Below are 17202 nucleotides of genomic sequence, written 5' to 3'. Positions count from 1 at the left end.
CCCCCCCAGAAGATCCGATCAAACCTGCCAAGCTTTAATTTCCTGACAGAATATAATTTTCCAGAAGCAAGCCGCTCTTCAAGAAGAATAAACCTGAGAGTCATTTCTGGAGGTCACAAAGTAGACAAAAACTAAGAGTTGAATCTCAGGCCGGACAGATTTGGCAAAACAACAGATGAAATTTGAGAGACCTACCATATGCTCTCCACTGAGATCCTGAACAACTTTAATTTGTTCAAAATCATAAGGTCCTTTGAAGCCATGCGCTGCTTTGAACTTAACTGGTCTTGTATATGGCATCCCTTCATCATCACTGGAAGATGGATCATCTTGATCTGTATGGAAGACTAAGAGGAATACAAATTCAGCAGTACATACCACAGCACATGTTTAATTTATTAGTAAGCAATCACCAATACTTTTTGGTAGCAGATTAGTCTTGAACTAGCAAATTTTTAGGCAATATTAAGATCTTAAAGCAAAACAAGAATACTGTTGCATCGAAGTCTAAAAATACAATAATTTTAGGTTGCAGTGAATCCAAACACTGAACACTCAAAACAAGAACTGTTATCCATTTTTGTTCTGCCATGTTCTTTGCACCAGGTCTTGCACTCAACAGGTCCTGTACTAAGTGATTTCTGTCAGTTCAATGTGTGCTGAAAATAACACCTTTCATTGTAGTGGTTCCTTCTGACTGACTATGCTGAAGTGGCCTGAAATCTACCCACGAAGCAGAAGAATTGCAAAAGAGCTGGGGCAAACTGCCAGTGACAATGTAAGATGCTAAACTGAAGCAGTTCTACGGCACTTATCTCAGCCTGCGGTTAGACTGGCTTACTTCAGTACTAGAAGTCTGTCTGAAAGAAAGTGATGAAACAAGAAGGGGCGAATCCAGTTGTAGTTGGGAAATCTTCTAACAGGACCTCAAGCTATATGACAATTCTAATTGTGGTACTGCCTGTCAGAAAACAATCTAATTTTATTTAAGTAATGAAGACAACTTCCACTTCTACCTTTGCTGGAGTAACTTTCCAAAAAAGTTTACGTTTCGATATCTAGATGCTTTCTAATGGCACAATAAAAATTATAGTATTCAACCGGTTTAGCTAAAAAGGTCTGAAATACTGCTTTTCAAGAATTTACCCTCGTAACCCACTAGTCTCAGAATGCCTACCAAGGAACAAGCTTTAAATCTAAAGAGCCACATCAACTGTACAGCGGTACTGTACAGCAGTACATGTCCCTCAGACATCTTTGATTCCTAGAAGCCCAAGGATAAACAGTCTATTCTATTAAAATATATATATTAAAAAAGTCAGTGTCACTAACCTTCATCTCGAACACTCTTAACTTTATTTACAGCACGTTCACCATATTCTTCAGCAAGGTGCTTTGCTCGCTTTACAGATTTGCCAAGGAATTTTTTCAGCTGGGTCCTTAAAAAGCAAGGGCACTTTTTCAACACATAAAACTGGCAAATTCTCATTTTTTGCTATTATGAATCAATAGTTTTGATTTGAAATGTAGTATTATCTATTTCCATTACTGCTTCTTAAAATAAGCATTTAATTTGTCAGCAGTTGTATAATCTTCAGCTTAACTGCAGAGCAATGGGTTTATGTAAATTCAGGTATCACTTGTACTTAAAAAGTTAACTTGTTAAGAAAACAAAAGGGGAGCATCAGCTTAGAAAACAAAAACCTGGCTTTTCTTTGTAGGTATATGAAACAGCATCTTACGTTTTTTGTTTTAACCTCCCTCCATCAGAATCGGTTTGATGTGTCTGCATTTTATCTTCATCATCAGACTGTGCTGCATCGTTACTAGAAAATATAGAAGTGATTGTTTAATATGAAATCATAATGAATCTAAATTGAATGAAACATTAGTAATGTAAAATCTGCATTTTAAGATCCATCTTTATTCCTTCATGGAACACACTGGAAAAACACAGACATGATGTTAATCAAGTAATAAAATTGATCTTTTAATTATTTGGCATCTTCACACTAAAAGTGTATACGCTCTCCAGATGCCTAAGATACATTACTCCCTTCCACAAACTTTAAACTTAAGATTTCAAAGCATCACAATAAGCTAAGAGTAGGCAAAATACATTACATTACTAGAAACTGGTAACATGCCACCTTGTTCTCATACCCTGCTTTCCATAGAACAAATAAATTAACAGTGGTTAATTCCGAAACAGAAGTTTGTACACAGAAGAGTACAGTTCTACATAAGCAAGCTTGTCAATGATAATTCAGCAATGCAAAAAACCTAAAAATGGTCTGATTAATAATTGACATAAATCTAGGCATTTAAGAAAAAAAAAAACCCAAACATCTAGACTGAAACGATTTCCTGATCATTAAGAAATTGTGTTGTTCTATCAAAGTATACAACAGACTCAGTGTTAAACATTAGAAGGGCCTAAAGCCCCAATAAAAAAACCTCAAAGTAGTCAGCTCTGATGACCACAGAACTTCAGAGTACCAAAGTCTACTAAATTAAACACTGAAAAAGCTACAGGGGGTGATGGCACGAACAACGTATAGTACTTGAACATAAACTATGTTTAATTCAGTATAGAAATAACAACATTTAGCACATCAAGTGCTAACTGCAGTTCAGCTGGATTTTCAGATACACTTTTCTGTCAAGTTCCAGTAATGATGTTAACTTTCAGTTAACTTAAAAGAATCCAATCAACAGCGTAGTTTATAGAGAACTGAATTAGCACTCAAATTAGACAGACAGATGGATTGGGACTTCTTACTTGCGTAAGAGCAGCCTTCACGTATGCAGAAACTACAAAAGCAACGTATCAGAAAGAGCTGAAAGCTACCATCATTCATACCTGACGTATTCCTTAGTTCTTCTCATGATATGCAAAGTTAGGGGATTAATGCCTGTTGGCAACTTTTCCTCTGCCAGACTCAGGGGTATTTCTTCACCTGTATCAAGGTTTTTTATCATTACACTTGCTAGAATTTCCTATGGAAAAAATAAGATGTGAAATCAGGGTTTGATTAGATTCCAAAACCTAGAGGAAAATACAAATCATCTGCTCTTACAGATTATTTATCTTAATGGGAAATTCTGTAGCTCACTATATATCCATTTTACAAAAAATAAGTTTAAGTTAAAATTGTCCTTAGCGTGTTAGTGTGAACATTATGAAATACTATACACAGATGAACAATTAGATGTCATCACAAGCTTCAATTTCATAAATCAGAAATGCAGCTATACAGACATCAACCACTGCCTGATGCCTTCCATGCTAGTATCAAACATATTATGTAGTTAAAAGACATGGAAGTCTTCCCTGTTCAGTATTCCAATAGCTGTAGTTTAGATTTAGTCAAACACAACCTTTATGTACAGAGAGAAAAAGCATTTAGACCTAACTAGTACTACATAAAGGAAAAGCGGTTTTTTGAAGCATCTCTTGAACACATATATCTGTTCAGCAATAGTAAAAATGCTATACACAGATATACACAAATAAAAACTGGCAACAGCCCAATAACAACTTCCATTAATCCTGATGATGTTGACTAAATAAACTATTTTTTAATATTAGGAAAATCATTCTCCTATTGCTAACTCCTTCCCCTTTTAGATGCATGACAAAACGTCAAGTTTGCTGGTGTTCCCTCACATCGAAATCTTGTAATGTGTTTGCAGAGCTACAAACACAAACTCATAGCATTTCAGATCTATTACAGCTCACACTAGCAAACACAAATACCAGATATGACTCAAGGACCACAGAGTGCTTACGTGAACAAAGCCAGCATGCTATCACTCCTATTTGCATCCCTGGACACAGTGTATAGTTGTTCAGAGTATAAAAAGTGACGTGTGAATACTCCAATTCATTTGACAGACTGGAAAAGCAAAGCAAGCAAGTACAAGAATGTACTATGTACAGACCACACTCCTTAATACCTCATCTGTGAGCTCTCTTCCAGAATTAGACCTGGGTCTCTGTGGTCCAAGTACTTCATTTGTTGTTTGGCCATCAGCTACTTTTCCATTTTCCTGAAATTTTGCAGACATAGAATGCATTATCTCTACTGTAACACTAAAATAATAGCAAATACTACAGTTATTGAATTTATAACTGTTTCCCAGTACCTGTGCAGTGACTATTTTATCTCCACTAGTTGCACTTGCCAAATCCAAAGAAGGCTGAGAATCTTTGGGCATACCCTCTGTCACTGTACTTGGAGTTAAAAGACCACCAGCTGTGAAGTTCTCTCGAGAAACTAAAGAGAGATTCGTATTAGAAAGAAGAGCATAACACTTGCCATAGACAGGCTACGGACTGCTAGAATCCTAACATCTTAGTTATACTCCTGAACTCCCTTTCTGACAAATTTGATTTTTTTTTTTTTTTTTTAAACATCAACTGTGACCAAATCTGTCTTATCAATTCTATTTCATATGTAGCTAGAGGCACAGGCATGATTCAGCCTGGAGAAGAGGAGGCTCCGGGGAAGCCTTATAGCGGTCTTCCAGTACCTCAAGGGGGCCTACAGGAAAGATGGGGAGAGGCTGTTCAGTAGGGCCTGTTGTGATAGGACGAGGGGTAACGGTTTCAAAATAGAGGGAGGTTTAGATTAGATATTAGGAAAAAAATTTTTACAATGAGCATTGTAGAGCAGGTTGGCCAGAGAGGTGGTGGATGCCCCATCCCTGGAAACGTTCAAAGCAAGGTTCGATGAGGCTCTGAGCAACCTGATCTAGTTGGGGATGTCCCTGCTCCTTGCAGTGGGGTTGGACTAGATGGCCTTTGAAGGTCCCTTCCAACCCTAACCGTTCTATGATTTCACACTTGGTCCTCTTAAGTTGTATTAACAAATATATATTTTTAAAATTGTTTTCCTAGTAACCCAGGACTAGTAATTTTCATGAGACCTCAGTCTACATCTTGACTTGTATTTCTATGCTACTACAGATCCCACACATTTTATTTGAAGTGGTGTAATGTTTTGTCATTTCTGTATCAATATGGCATCTTCTCCTTGCTACAGAAGTACCTATTTTGGTAGGAAGTGTCAGTTTGCGAGAAACTCTATGAATGAGGAAGACCTGTAACGCAAAAGGGTATTTCTCCATTGTAAGAAGCTAAGATTATTGAAGAATTTTTTTCCTCATTTACATGCCAACTAAATTAAAATCACAAGATTGAATGATTCTTCACTCAAAACACAAAAATAGTAACTATGTAGATGACTCAAGCCATCTAAAACAGAATACTTGCCTTCTAAAACAGGTTTTTGCACTTCAAAATCCAGTTCACTCTTCTTCTTCCGAGGGGGTGGAGCTGGCCGTGCAGGTGGTGGTGGTCTTGGAGGAGGAACATTTGTTGGAGGTGGTGGCCGTGCTGGGACAGGCTTCTTTGTGCTAGCAACTATATCAGGTTCTATAGTAAGCTGCCTTGGTGGTTTTGCTGGAGGCATTTCTTCTGTTGTAGAAAGGTCTTTGGTAGATAAATCTGAAGCCACTTGTTCTAAAGCATTTGCCTCTTTCTTGTCTGTTATGTCCTCATTTTTTGATGTTTCTTCTTGTGCTTCAGGTTCATCCATTTTATGGTCAGTTGCATTTGTTACATTTGTTAGTTTATGAGTTTCCTCTTGCTCTGAAGTAAACAAAAGCTTCCCTGACTCAAATTCAGTGTCCTTACACACACTCTGATACACTGGTTCTTCAGAGTCTTCCTTTAATGATATTTTAGCAGTTAATACTTCTGGAATACTACTAATGATACCCTCTCCAGAAATCCAAGCATTTGCATCTGAAGTTGGAACAGACAGTTCTTTCCCTCTAGAAGCTAAAGAATCATCATCCAGTTGCTGTGCCTTCTGGCTTTCTTCTATAATACTGTCAATAATCTAAAACCCAAAACCATTCTACTGTTAAAGTGCAGGCATTTCTAGGGTACACTTACCAGTCAGTCTGTGCAACACACACAAGAACTCTTCCATTGAAGAGTTGCTTTGTACACAAAATATATTTTGTTTTAAAATTCTGGACACCTAGGTGCAGAAATAGGCATAACAGAAAAATAATTTTTAAAAAGTGACTAATTTCCATTCCTCTTTAATATACTTTGAGAGAAAGTTAGGAAACAAAAGCTGTTCACTCTTCAGAGTTCTCATGCACTACTAAATATGATCCTGTAAATTACACAAATAATTCAACACTGGTGAATCCTAAACATGTTTTTAGAACACTTAGTTTGATATTTACTCTTTAGACGGATACTGTTACTGACATTAGTGACAAATTCTAACCTGTGTTAGTATCAGGATGAAGACTGATTATTAAATGATTTAATATTTCTAGTGCGATGCTGGAAGCACAAAGCAATATTTAACTAACCTCTTTTGAATCATCTTGTTTCATTTCTTGTTCAAAGGTTTCATTACCAGCTTTGTGTAGCTTGCTGTCCATATCCTATGGAAAAAAGATGGTAGATACCAGAAGATGATGGTATTAATCGCTTTAGTAAGATAGTCTAACAAAAATATAGCTACAACAAATTAAATACCATAAAGAACAAGCATTCTGATATATTTTCACATATCACTGCTGTCACATAGATGTTTAAGCAGTAATGCACAGTGCATATGAGGAGTATTTCACACCATGATAGAGAGAAAGCCTGGACACTATTAAATAAAAGTTATCTTTAAGAAGTTTCAACCTCAACTAAAATAAAATTGAAGGTGGCATGAAGTTTCAAGAAAGATACACATTTAATAATCTGCAGCAAGGAAATTCCATATAAAAATATTTTATTCTTTATCAGGTTGTGGGAAAGGATGCAAGAATGGTATTATCACTACATATAATAGGAACTTTTAAAGACATTTTCAGGTTAAATCAGGCAGATCTATCAAGCAGTCACAAATAAGCCTTTGAGGTTCTGACATGGAATCTTACATTTTACAATTATTCCTAGTGTACATTGTCTATTTTTGCTATCAGTTATCTTCATGTAGATCTTTCTGAAATCTAAATAAACTGCAGCAGAACAAACAAAATGACTGGATTTAAGCAAAAAATAAGAACATTTTCATAACATTTGCATGAAAGACTGCATGAATATTCAAAGCTGAGTATACTACTTATATAATCAACACTACCAGGATATTACCCCTTGTCCTTGACACGGCAATGAGTAATAGTTTAATACTAAAAGAGGGTAGATTTAGACTAGACGTAAGGAAAAAGGTTTTTATGATGAGGATGGTAAAGCACTGGAACAGGTTGCCCAGAGATGTGGTAGATGCCATCTCATCCCTGGAGACGTTCAAGGTCAGGCTGGACGGGGCTCTCAGCAATCTGATCTGGTTGAAGATGTCCCTGCTCACTGCAGGGGCAGTGGACTAGATGGCCTTTAAAGGTCTCTTCTAACCCAAACTGTTCTATTATTATACTACTCACGTGAAGTCAGCTTGCAATTTAAAGAAGTATAGTTTTGAGATGCGCAAACAGCATCAACACTTTGACATATCCTACCAAACAAAGAATTAATAAAAGTAATTCCCTAAAGGTGGCTTTCTGTGATAAATAATGTAGTACATCTTTGTAATAGTTTTTAGTTTTAGCAGAAAAAAAAATAAATACATGATACTTATGATAGGCAGCCGTAGGAATAACAGAATGACATTACACTTTGGACATGTTAGGTATGGATATTCTCTACAAAGTCTTAAACAGGACTGAAAATACTCTAGTTGCAGGTGAACATATTAATCAATTCCTGAAAAATCTTGGGTTCAGAAAAACAAGTAGTTTATACCACTGAAGGATACTGTTTTAACCAGAAGCCTGCTTTAACCTCAGTTAGTACAGTCTATTTGGAACTTCATCATATGCTTTCTGCTTTACATGAACTATTGATCACATTGCTATAAGAAGATATATTAGCAATATCCGAAGGGAATCTAACAGACTTATTGAGTTCGGCAGGGACCTGTGGAGATCCTGTAGTCCTCAAAGCAGAGCCAACTAGAACAGGTTGTTCAGAGATGTGTGCAGTCAAGTTCTGACTAAATTCAAGGATGGAGACTGCACATCATCTCTGTGCAACTTGTTCCACTGTTTGACCATCCTGCACAGTCTATTTGGTGACCAATGCTGCAGATAAGACTGTATTTGTCTCACAAAAAATAAAAACTCCTCACAACTGGGTCAAATAATTAAGTTATCTAGCTTGAAACATTAAGAAAAAAACAAACACATCTCAATCGATTCCCTGAGTTGAGATACAGATCTGCTGTTCTATTCCTCCCTCCTGTCTACAGATACAAAAACCTCTCTTCTATTGAGGTCAGCAGTCCTCAACTGTCTTCCCACAATGTTAAATCTCACAAAGGCTAGCTGTTACCATTATAAACTATTTTTATTAGGCTGTTAATCTAATTCTGGTCTTACAGCTTTGGGCATGCACAAGATACCTAATCTCCATACTAAACAGGTATTTTAAAATATCTCCCCACATTTTTTTTGGACCTTGACAAGATTTAGAGTGACTGTCTAGTATAAATATGTAAGAAATTTCTCCTTAGACTTTTTTTAAACACTTAGGTAGTCAAATAGAATCTTTATAGCATACTAAGATACTATAACATGTTTGGAAAAAAACCCACACAACTCTTGTAGACATCCATCTTTGGGAGTTCTGACCTCAAGAAATGGCATATCATGCAGAGACAGCTGCAATTATAGAAAAATTCCACCTCTCCCTCCACTCCTTCCTCCTCCTTCCACAAAGTTTTTCTAATCTAAATGCAAGTTCTACTTTGCTTTATCATTAAAATCTATCTTCAAAGGTATGATGACTTAAATACTTACAGGTAATCAGCGTCTACAGAAGCTCATTATATTAATTTCTAATGTTGTTGACATTAAACTCACACGCCTGTTAAACTTTGGACTTAGGAAATATTTCTCACCCATTCCAAGACAAACTATACCATTAGTCACACATTCACTGAAATGATATGGTACCAAGCAGGGAAGCAACCACTTTTTCCACCTTCAGAAACTCAGCTTTGAACAAGTGATTTAGGAAAATACTTTAAAAAATAATAATTAAAAAAACCCTACAAGCAACATACAGAACTTAGCTAATAATTCAGTCAAGATGTTGAAGTTAGTTTTGAAATTCATTGATTGCACTGCATTTAGTCAGAATGATAGTGCAATATTTCTTGAAAGGCTTGCACATGTAATACTTAAACATTAAAGCGACATTAAACAGAACACAAAATAGGGGATAAGTCTCTGTTCCCTAAGAGATACCATAAGACACGGCATCACTGTAAAAAGATTATTAATTCAGAGCAGAGTGTTGCTGACAAATCAGAAACTATTTTCACTACGATTTCCCAACACTTTGTGGACAAAACGTCAAGCCTTCTTTACTCTATGTAAAAGTGTTGCATATAATCACCTTTGGCCCTTCTGAGACCAGGAAATTAGTGTTATTTGTACAAGGTTCAAGCTCCTCACCTATTTAATGTGTGCCAGATTCAGCTGCACTGTTACTATGCAAAGATGCAGCATACCAATTACCTGCGTGGGAAGTGGCAACGCTGTCTCATTAAGCTAAATACAGTGTTTTATCTTCACATAACCCAGAGGGGAGGCTTTTGAAGTACAAACACCAAGATTTTTCTTATTTTGAGATAGAAAAGAGCAAAGTCAACTATTTCATATAAATAGAGACCAAAAACCAAACACTGCAGAGACTTGCTTACTACTCACAAATCACTTGAAAGAGGGTAGTCTAGTAATTAAGTAGAGCTCAATTAAATTGCACATATACATTTCAGAATAAAATTAGCTTCAAGACATTTTAACATCCTCTAAATAAAAGTAAAGTTGGAACTTCAAGCACAAAACTTGCTACCTACAACAAGGAAAGTCTATAATTTTCTCTCTGTGTAGACTTTAGTGCTACCGTAGCACATCTACTTTAGGCAGAGATGCCCAATACTGTGTTCATCAACAAGCATTTGATTGATTTTAAGAAACTCACCTTTAATACATGGGATCCAATTTTCGTTGGTGACCTGTTAGAAAGAGAAGACAGACTTAGAGGCTCAAAGAAAAAAGATCTCTTGATCATAAGCTTCATATTAAATAGTCTATAGTATAGTCTTCCTTTCAGTGAATGTACACTTGATACTTGAGACAAGCAACAGTGGATGCTTTTAACACCTGTCCTTTACATACAAGGCTCCAGAGTTAAGTGCCCAACTGTCTACAACACACAGATCCCACAGCTTCTACAAGCCCTGAAAGTTTCTCAGTAAAATCTCAGTAGAAGTCCTATTTCTACCACCCTTTTCTAATAAACCGAAACTATTCCAAGTACACATTTAAAAACATTTCACATTACAGAGAATTTAAAAACAGCACGTGCAGGGAGCACAGGGCACATCAAAGAAACCCAAACTCTCAGAAAGCAGAAGTACAAATGCTCTAGTAGCTTGCAAATCAAGTGCCTGAACCCTAACCTGTAGAGTCAACGCTATCATAGCCATTCTGCCCTTCAGCCTCTCTAGTAAGTGTAAGGTCTTGTTTCTAATCATGACACTTGATATAAATATAGGTGTTTACATTATAAGAGGAGGGAACTAGTTTTGCACTACTTTCCAAAATGCAGACTCTGAAACATTGAATTTGCATTAGCATCCACTCACACATAACCTCTTATTTCACTAATTACATGAAAGAACAAAGTACCTTAGGGGAATGCTATTAATTAATTACTTCTCTTTAGGTCACCTCTCAATCCAACCACTGAACAGTCAACTCTCACTATATCCTGAACGTACATTTTCCACAAGATTTTCAGAATTCTAGAGCATATTTAAATACTGAGTTACACTGCTTACTCTGACTACAGGATCTTATTACTTCCTTAAAAGCTTACTACCAAATGAACTACAACCTGGATTGTACAAGCATCCCAGCTGGCTACCAAGGCCAGTGACACTCCCCAACTCTGAGTATCATCTTGTACCAAGCAATACAGACAAATATATAGATCTCAGTCTAATTTGCCCCTCCTACCTCGAAAATGATAGATTCAAGGGACAATACCTTCTGAAAAAAAATTTAAGTTCTTCTCTTTACTGTCGGAAAGCATTTCATCACAAAAAGAAAATATCACCTTTATACAGCAGTTAAGTAAACAAGTACAGTGAAATGGTATGTAAAGACTGTATCATTTGTAACTAATTTAACACCTTAAACCTAGATGCTTTTGTCCAGATATTGACACTTAAGGTACACAATATCCCGAACACTATTCTGAAGTATAATTTTCCTAGGAGGTGCTAACTTCAATATGCAAAAAAGAGCAAAATCAGTATTTTGACCTGAAAAACAAACATCTCCTTTATCTCCCAAAATATATTGCCAGGAAAGGCCACAGCCTGTCTTGAACTTCTGGTTACTGAAACATTTTCAGTTCCATTATGAATTCTTGGATTTTCTTAGAAATAGCGGCAGAAACATGTGTCAGTTCATTAAATCCACAAGACGACTTTAACAATTAAATATATTTACAATTTCAACATTAATACCTAGGCTTCAGTAAGGTGTAGGGTCCTATCGTACAAGGCACTGCTTAGCCTTTACAACCCAAATAAAATGCAAATTCCCCAACTGCAAATAGATACTTTAGTTTCCTATTGCAATGCTTCCCACCAATGTCACTTCTGGTACAGGCAAATAATTCCTCCACTGGCAACACAAAATATGATGTTCAATAGACATAGCTACCCTTTCAGACTTCTTTAGCTAATTAGTTTTGTGGAAAATCCACACTCAAACTAAAACAGATGTTATTTCCCACTCTCATGCTTTATTCAAATACCTTGGGAAAAAGCTGCTCAAGTAATAAAGGTTACAGAGACAGCAGGTATAGAATATAAGATAGTGCTGGTAGCTTGAAATAGCACATATACATGTCTTACGTTAAGGTGAAACTTTGTAATTGAAATTACATACTTTTAAAACACTGTAAAGTTTCCATAACTGTTTGGCAATACAACCACTTTCAGATCAGTTTATAATATAGGCAAATAACTTTAGCAGCTTGCCTGAGATTATTTGAGCTATGTGTTTAAAAGCACCATCACTCCCTTAGTCATGACTAGCTGCTGCTTATGTGCGCTTACATTTATAAAGACAAAAGGCAGTCACAGAATGAGTTTGGTAACTGAAGGCTCTTGTAGTTCAACAGTACTCTGGAATGGTCTTGCCTTCCCAACCACCTATCAGCTTTCTCCACTGCCCAGTTTCACTTTAAGGCCACTAGTTTTATGGATGCAGTCTCTGAAATGCTTGCATTTTAAAATAAGTACATATAGTGGCAGAAGTGTTTGAAAAGATTTATATGAAGATAAATCCAATGATCAAATATTGATTTTGCTTTGAAAAGTCTGTAGCTTTACAGGGTTATCAGGCAGAACACGAAGACTAACATTTGCCACAGAAAATGTAAGGCAAAAACTTAATTTTGTTTTCTAGTATAGTTGTTTAGTAAACAGTGGGATTTAAAAATTGGTAAAATAGATCTTGTAGACTGCATTTCACATAAAATACTTCTAACTTACGTTTTCTTACATTATACCACTGTAACATCAGCTTAATAAAGGTGAGGTTCAAGGTTATCTACAAAGATCAAACAAAATTCAAAGAAAAATCCCATTTCACCTGCACAAACATCACCAGATGCCTGATTAATTTGAAAGTCAAATAAATTCATTAAGAACTTTTTTTTTTTCATATTTATACAGCTGTTAAATTCATCCTAATACTGACTAGAGGATAGGAAGCTGTCATTCCCACTATCAGCTCCAGCCTAGTAACTATTTGAACTAAGTTTCACATTTTTAACATGTTGCTGCTAAGTTTTGTGACAGAAAACAAAACATTTAGCCCTCCAAAAAAAACCAATTATGTGAATGACTGGCCTTGGTCAAATCCCAGAACCACATCGCCTGCTTTCCTGAGAGGATGTACATTGTTACAAAGCAGGTGTGCTAAGAGGCAGATGGAAAGTGCACGCTGTACAGAACACACAGGTTTATCAACCAGCCCATGAACTGTATTTACCGCTGTCCTTCAGCTTGCAGAGGCACACTATGTTTTCCTCCCTCTAACCTATGGCTGGCCTGGAAGCTACAATTATTCTTGCTGCAGCTCTCTGTGGCAGTCCACACCTTCAAAACCACAAGGATTCATTACTGCAGTGCACTGTTTGGGCTGCCCTTGGAAAGCGTTTGGGAACTTCAGCGAACTCTGAATGCAGAAACTCATCTGCAGTGCTGCAAGTCACTACAGCAACGTAAGTAACACTTCACACTCCATCTGTTTGCTGCCAAGATCAGTTTTGCATGTTGGCTAAAATACACACCAACAAAAAAGTTGTACTAAGCATGTCTTGTGTCAACAGGGCACAACTTAACGTTATCCAGCTTCCTACATAGAAGAAAACTAGATTCTTCAGGAAAAACATCAACGCAACTACTGAGGCTAAAATTTAAGAATTTAAATTAGGGTAACAGAGGATATTTCTCATTATCTACAATGTCTCTTGAATCTAGTGCCTTTTGTTTGGTTTCTTACAGCAATTTTTAGAATACGGTTGCACTAGGGACAAGCTCACCCCTTACTGTTAGGCATGTAACGTTCAAACTATTAGGTTTGGCTGTTCTTCATTTCAGAGTGGGTGGATCACTTTTCTTATAAATAAAATATAAGAAGGTCTGTCACATGCCCGCATCCAAACAAATGTGCCTTACTTCACATTTACCTTCTCTCAAAACTGACACCTTCCTTCATGGAGCAGCTCATGCCTCTAAATTTCAGGGTCTTTTTCTACAGGGTCTTTTTCTAATTCTCTTCTGTGGTTATAGTCTTTTGAAAGCAGAGTGACAGAGGTTAAAAAAGGGCATCTTCTGTCACACTCCCTCTCCTCTCCTCTGGCTACACAACAAATAGATGCCTTCTCTGACCAGTCCACAAAGGCACCTAGATCATTTCTCTAGGGTCAAAAAAACCCCATATACAAACAGACATTGTTTGGGATCTAGTTATCTAACAGATGGATGCTCTCCATACATCCTGTCAAAAGCAGAATTCCATGTAAAAAGCAAGATCTACAGCAGAAGTGCAGCATACAGGCCTTTTGTACAGGAGGTACAAAAGTCTCCAAACACTCAGCACCTTACTGAAGTCATCAATTCAGGATAGCTATCTCAGTCCATTATCATCTGAAAGAAACATTTTGTAACAAGTTCTGTAAGTTTTGCAAATTAATTCTTAATGAGCACCAGTTGCACTTGAGGATGCAGATACCGTGCTTTCCTTGAGAGAAGGGCTTAAGCATCAGTACCTATTGACTTCCAGTAGGAATTGGGAGCTTACATCCAACTTGAAAATTCCACTCTAGCACATTACATGAGACAATTAATAAAACAAACAAACAGCAAAGAAGTCAGTGAGATTACATGAACAGTTGTCACCCCTTTCAGAATTTCTGTATCAGCACTTATTAAACTTCCCCACACGGAACTCATGGCAGGGGGGAGGAGGCTACAAACTCCACATTTTTAATGAAGGCAAATTATCTACACTGTGTTGCTAAAAAATGGCTACAGCATTTGCTGCTCATCATTACAACACTGAACGCACAAGCAAATGCCTCAAACTGCAGAGGGCAACATGCACTTGTTTTCAGCTGCCCTTCCTCCCACAAGGTGGTTTTAATGTTTTTTGGGGTTTTTTTTGTGGGTCCCAACTCAACACCATTACACATGCATGGGTCTCAAAACTACAATCTGCAGGCCTGCTTCCAAGAAGGATCTAATATAAACGTGAAATTAGCTCTTAAGAGATCTCAAAGCTTATTTACAGAAAATATTCCCCACATTGCTAGCACAGATTCAACAGCAGACTGAATTACAGATTTAGTATCTGTATTGCAAACTAAACCCTCTGAGATCACCTTCTTACTTGACTCAAGCTGACAGAATTTTATTGAGTCAAGTCAATGACGCAACTTTATAGGTGCAAAAATTAAACAGAAAAAACAGAAAAACTAAAAGCATCTTCCATTTTAATTCCTAGTGTGTGACTTCATATTATCAAGTTCTGCTTAGATACAGCTGAGGGAAACCTACCAAGTCAGGACATATGGTACTATTTGTATCAAATAAAAGGTAGGATGCACAGTTGGCCAGATTTAACAGTTCACTTCTACCAAAAGGTCTGGTTCCCCCATCTTGCCTGTGGCTTTTAGCCACACAAACCCCACACCTTGACCCTCTCCTGTCCCCACCCTTCCAGGTTCAAGCTGTTTTAACTTATTGAATAGTTTTTGCTGTTTCTATTTTTCAGCAGTTTTCAATTACTTCGAGCTGAAGCAACTCATAGAAGAGGCTGATGCTTGCTACTGCCAGAGCAAGGTAAGTAGTTGAAGCAAAACCTCATTTCAGCATAAGCGCTGTTAATTTGGCTTACCACATCTTGTGGAACTGTATGCCAAGATGTGCTTTTCACCACGCTACGTAAAAATCTAAGTTCAGAAAAGCTTTGATACAGGATGTGTGGGTGAAGAGAACAGATCTAGCCTTTCCTTTGTTCTAGGCATCCAGTGACCACTGACACACAGATTAAAACAAGCCCTTAGTCAATTATTAAAGCTTCAAATGGATGGATCCCACAATCCATATCTTACTGCTTTTTGAACAAGCCAGATGAAACCTCATCCTGCAAGGTCAAATAATAGAGAGGTTTGGTCCAGACTACATGAAAAACAGAACTGATACAAGCCATAACTTGTTTAGCACACAACCGGAAAGAGATATTTACAATTTAAAAAGAGGGAGTGTATTTGGCTAACATCAACAATATAGCAACACAGTTAGTTGTGAGGTAACAGCACTAGGAATCTACATTGTAAAATGCTGTTAAAACTTCACTACACAGAACGATACACAAGAATCATCAAAACAACACCACTAAAAACAAAAGACAGGGCACACTAGAAGTTGTTTTACACGCAGCAATAGCTAGACTGTTGCTGAAGGAGCTCACTCTCTTCTTTTTCCTTAGAAAATCTGTTACTTTTATCAGGGATTAGCTACCCTGGCCCGGATTTCACCTCCACACGTCTTTTCTGAAAAATACGTATTGCCTGCCCAAGGAAGGCAGATATGATCTCATCAAGATAATGGCTACTGCCATCCCCACAAGCCTTAGAAAGTACACCGCAAACTGCTCCGTTTCTTCGCATCCTCTTGACTTTCGGGCTTGCCACTCGCTCACCGCCCCACCGCCGAGCGCGGCCCCGCTTGCCCGCGGCCAGGACGGCCGAGCACCCCGCTCCCCGACCACAGAGCCCTGCGCTTCCAGCCGGGCGGACGCAGGGCTCGGGGCAGACCCCCACTCCCTCCCCCCAGCAGCTCCGCAAAGGCCGGGGGCGGCCGCCTCCCCTCGGGGGCGCGCTGAAAGAAGGGAGGAGAGGGAGGGGAGGGCGGCGGCCGCGCCGGACTCACGGTGCGGGGGAGGCGCCCGCCAGGTGCACGTCCTCGGGCGCGTCGTAGAACTCCTCGGTGTCGCTGTCGGAGGCCATGACGGCGCCAGGCCGAGCCGCACAGAGCCGGGCCGAGCCGCCGGCAGCGCAGCGCAGGGCAGAGCAGGGCAAGGCGTCCACCACCACCTCAGGGCAGGACGGGCGGGCGGGGGCCGCGCGGCTCTCGCGAGAGCGGCGTCGGCCCCGCCCCCTGCCGGGCGGAAGCGTAAGCGTGAGCGGAGCGGGGAGGGAGGGACGGGTCTGGTGCTGGCGGCGGCCGCGTGACGTCAAGGGCGCGGGGCGGCCTCGCCGCGTGACAACCCCTCCACTGCGGCGCCACCTCGCGGAGCGGCGTGGGCAGCGCCGCGCGCCCGGTGGCTGTGGCGCCAAATGGAGAGCGGGAAAGGGGAGAGGGGAGAGGGGGGAGGAGGTGCTGGTGTCCCTGTCCCTGTCCGTGTCTCTGTCTCTGTCCCTGTCCGTGTCTCTGTCCCTGTCAGCCTGGCCACAGGGGGAGACCGGAGTGACGGTCACAGTGAGAATCAGACGGACAGAATGAGGATGTTTGACTCGATGAATTG

General features: G+C 38.9%; 1 protein-coding gene across 2 annotated transcripts in view; it reads right to left on the bottom strand.

Moving 5' to 3' along the window:
- Positions 1–16799, bottom strand: part of WDR44 (WD repeat domain 44) — a 28855-nt gene extending 12056 nt beyond the window's left edge. The window contains exons 1-10 of one of the 2 annotated variants that reach the window (XM_086756315.1): positions 16608–16799; positions 10070–10103; positions 6400–6474; positions 5279–5909; positions 4150–4280; positions 3961–4053; positions 2864–3000; positions 1743–1826; positions 1333–1439; positions 196–347 (exon numbers count right to left, since the gene is read on the bottom strand). In XM_086756315.1, coding sequence (XP_086612441.1) covers positions 196–347; positions 1333–1439; positions 1743–1826; positions 2864–3000; positions 3961–4053; positions 4150–4280; positions 5279–5909; positions 6400–6474; positions 10070–10103; positions 16608–16684 — 1521 coding nt within the window. In that variant the 5' untranslated portion in view covers positions 16685–16799. The remainder of the gene's footprint in view (positions 1–195; positions 348–1332; positions 1440–1742; positions 1827–2863; positions 3001–3960; positions 4054–4149; positions 4281–5278; positions 5910–6399; positions 6475–10069; positions 10104–16607) is intronic. The other variant, XM_086756314.1, reaches the window with a different exon arrangement.
- Between the last annotated feature and the right edge of the window lie 403 nt (positions 16800–17202).

This window comes from Chlamydotis macqueenii, chromosome 11 (genome assembly GCF_036417535.1).
Source record: "Chlamydotis macqueenii isolate bChlMac1 chromosome 11, bChlMac1.mat, whole genome shotgun sequence".
In the NCBI taxonomy this organism is placed as follows: Eukaryota; Metazoa; Chordata; class Aves; order Otidiformes; family Otididae; genus Chlamydotis; species Chlamydotis macqueenii.
The sequence above is the reverse complement of the archived record's forward strand: the minus strand, read 5'-3'. Positions and strand labels throughout refer to the sequence as shown.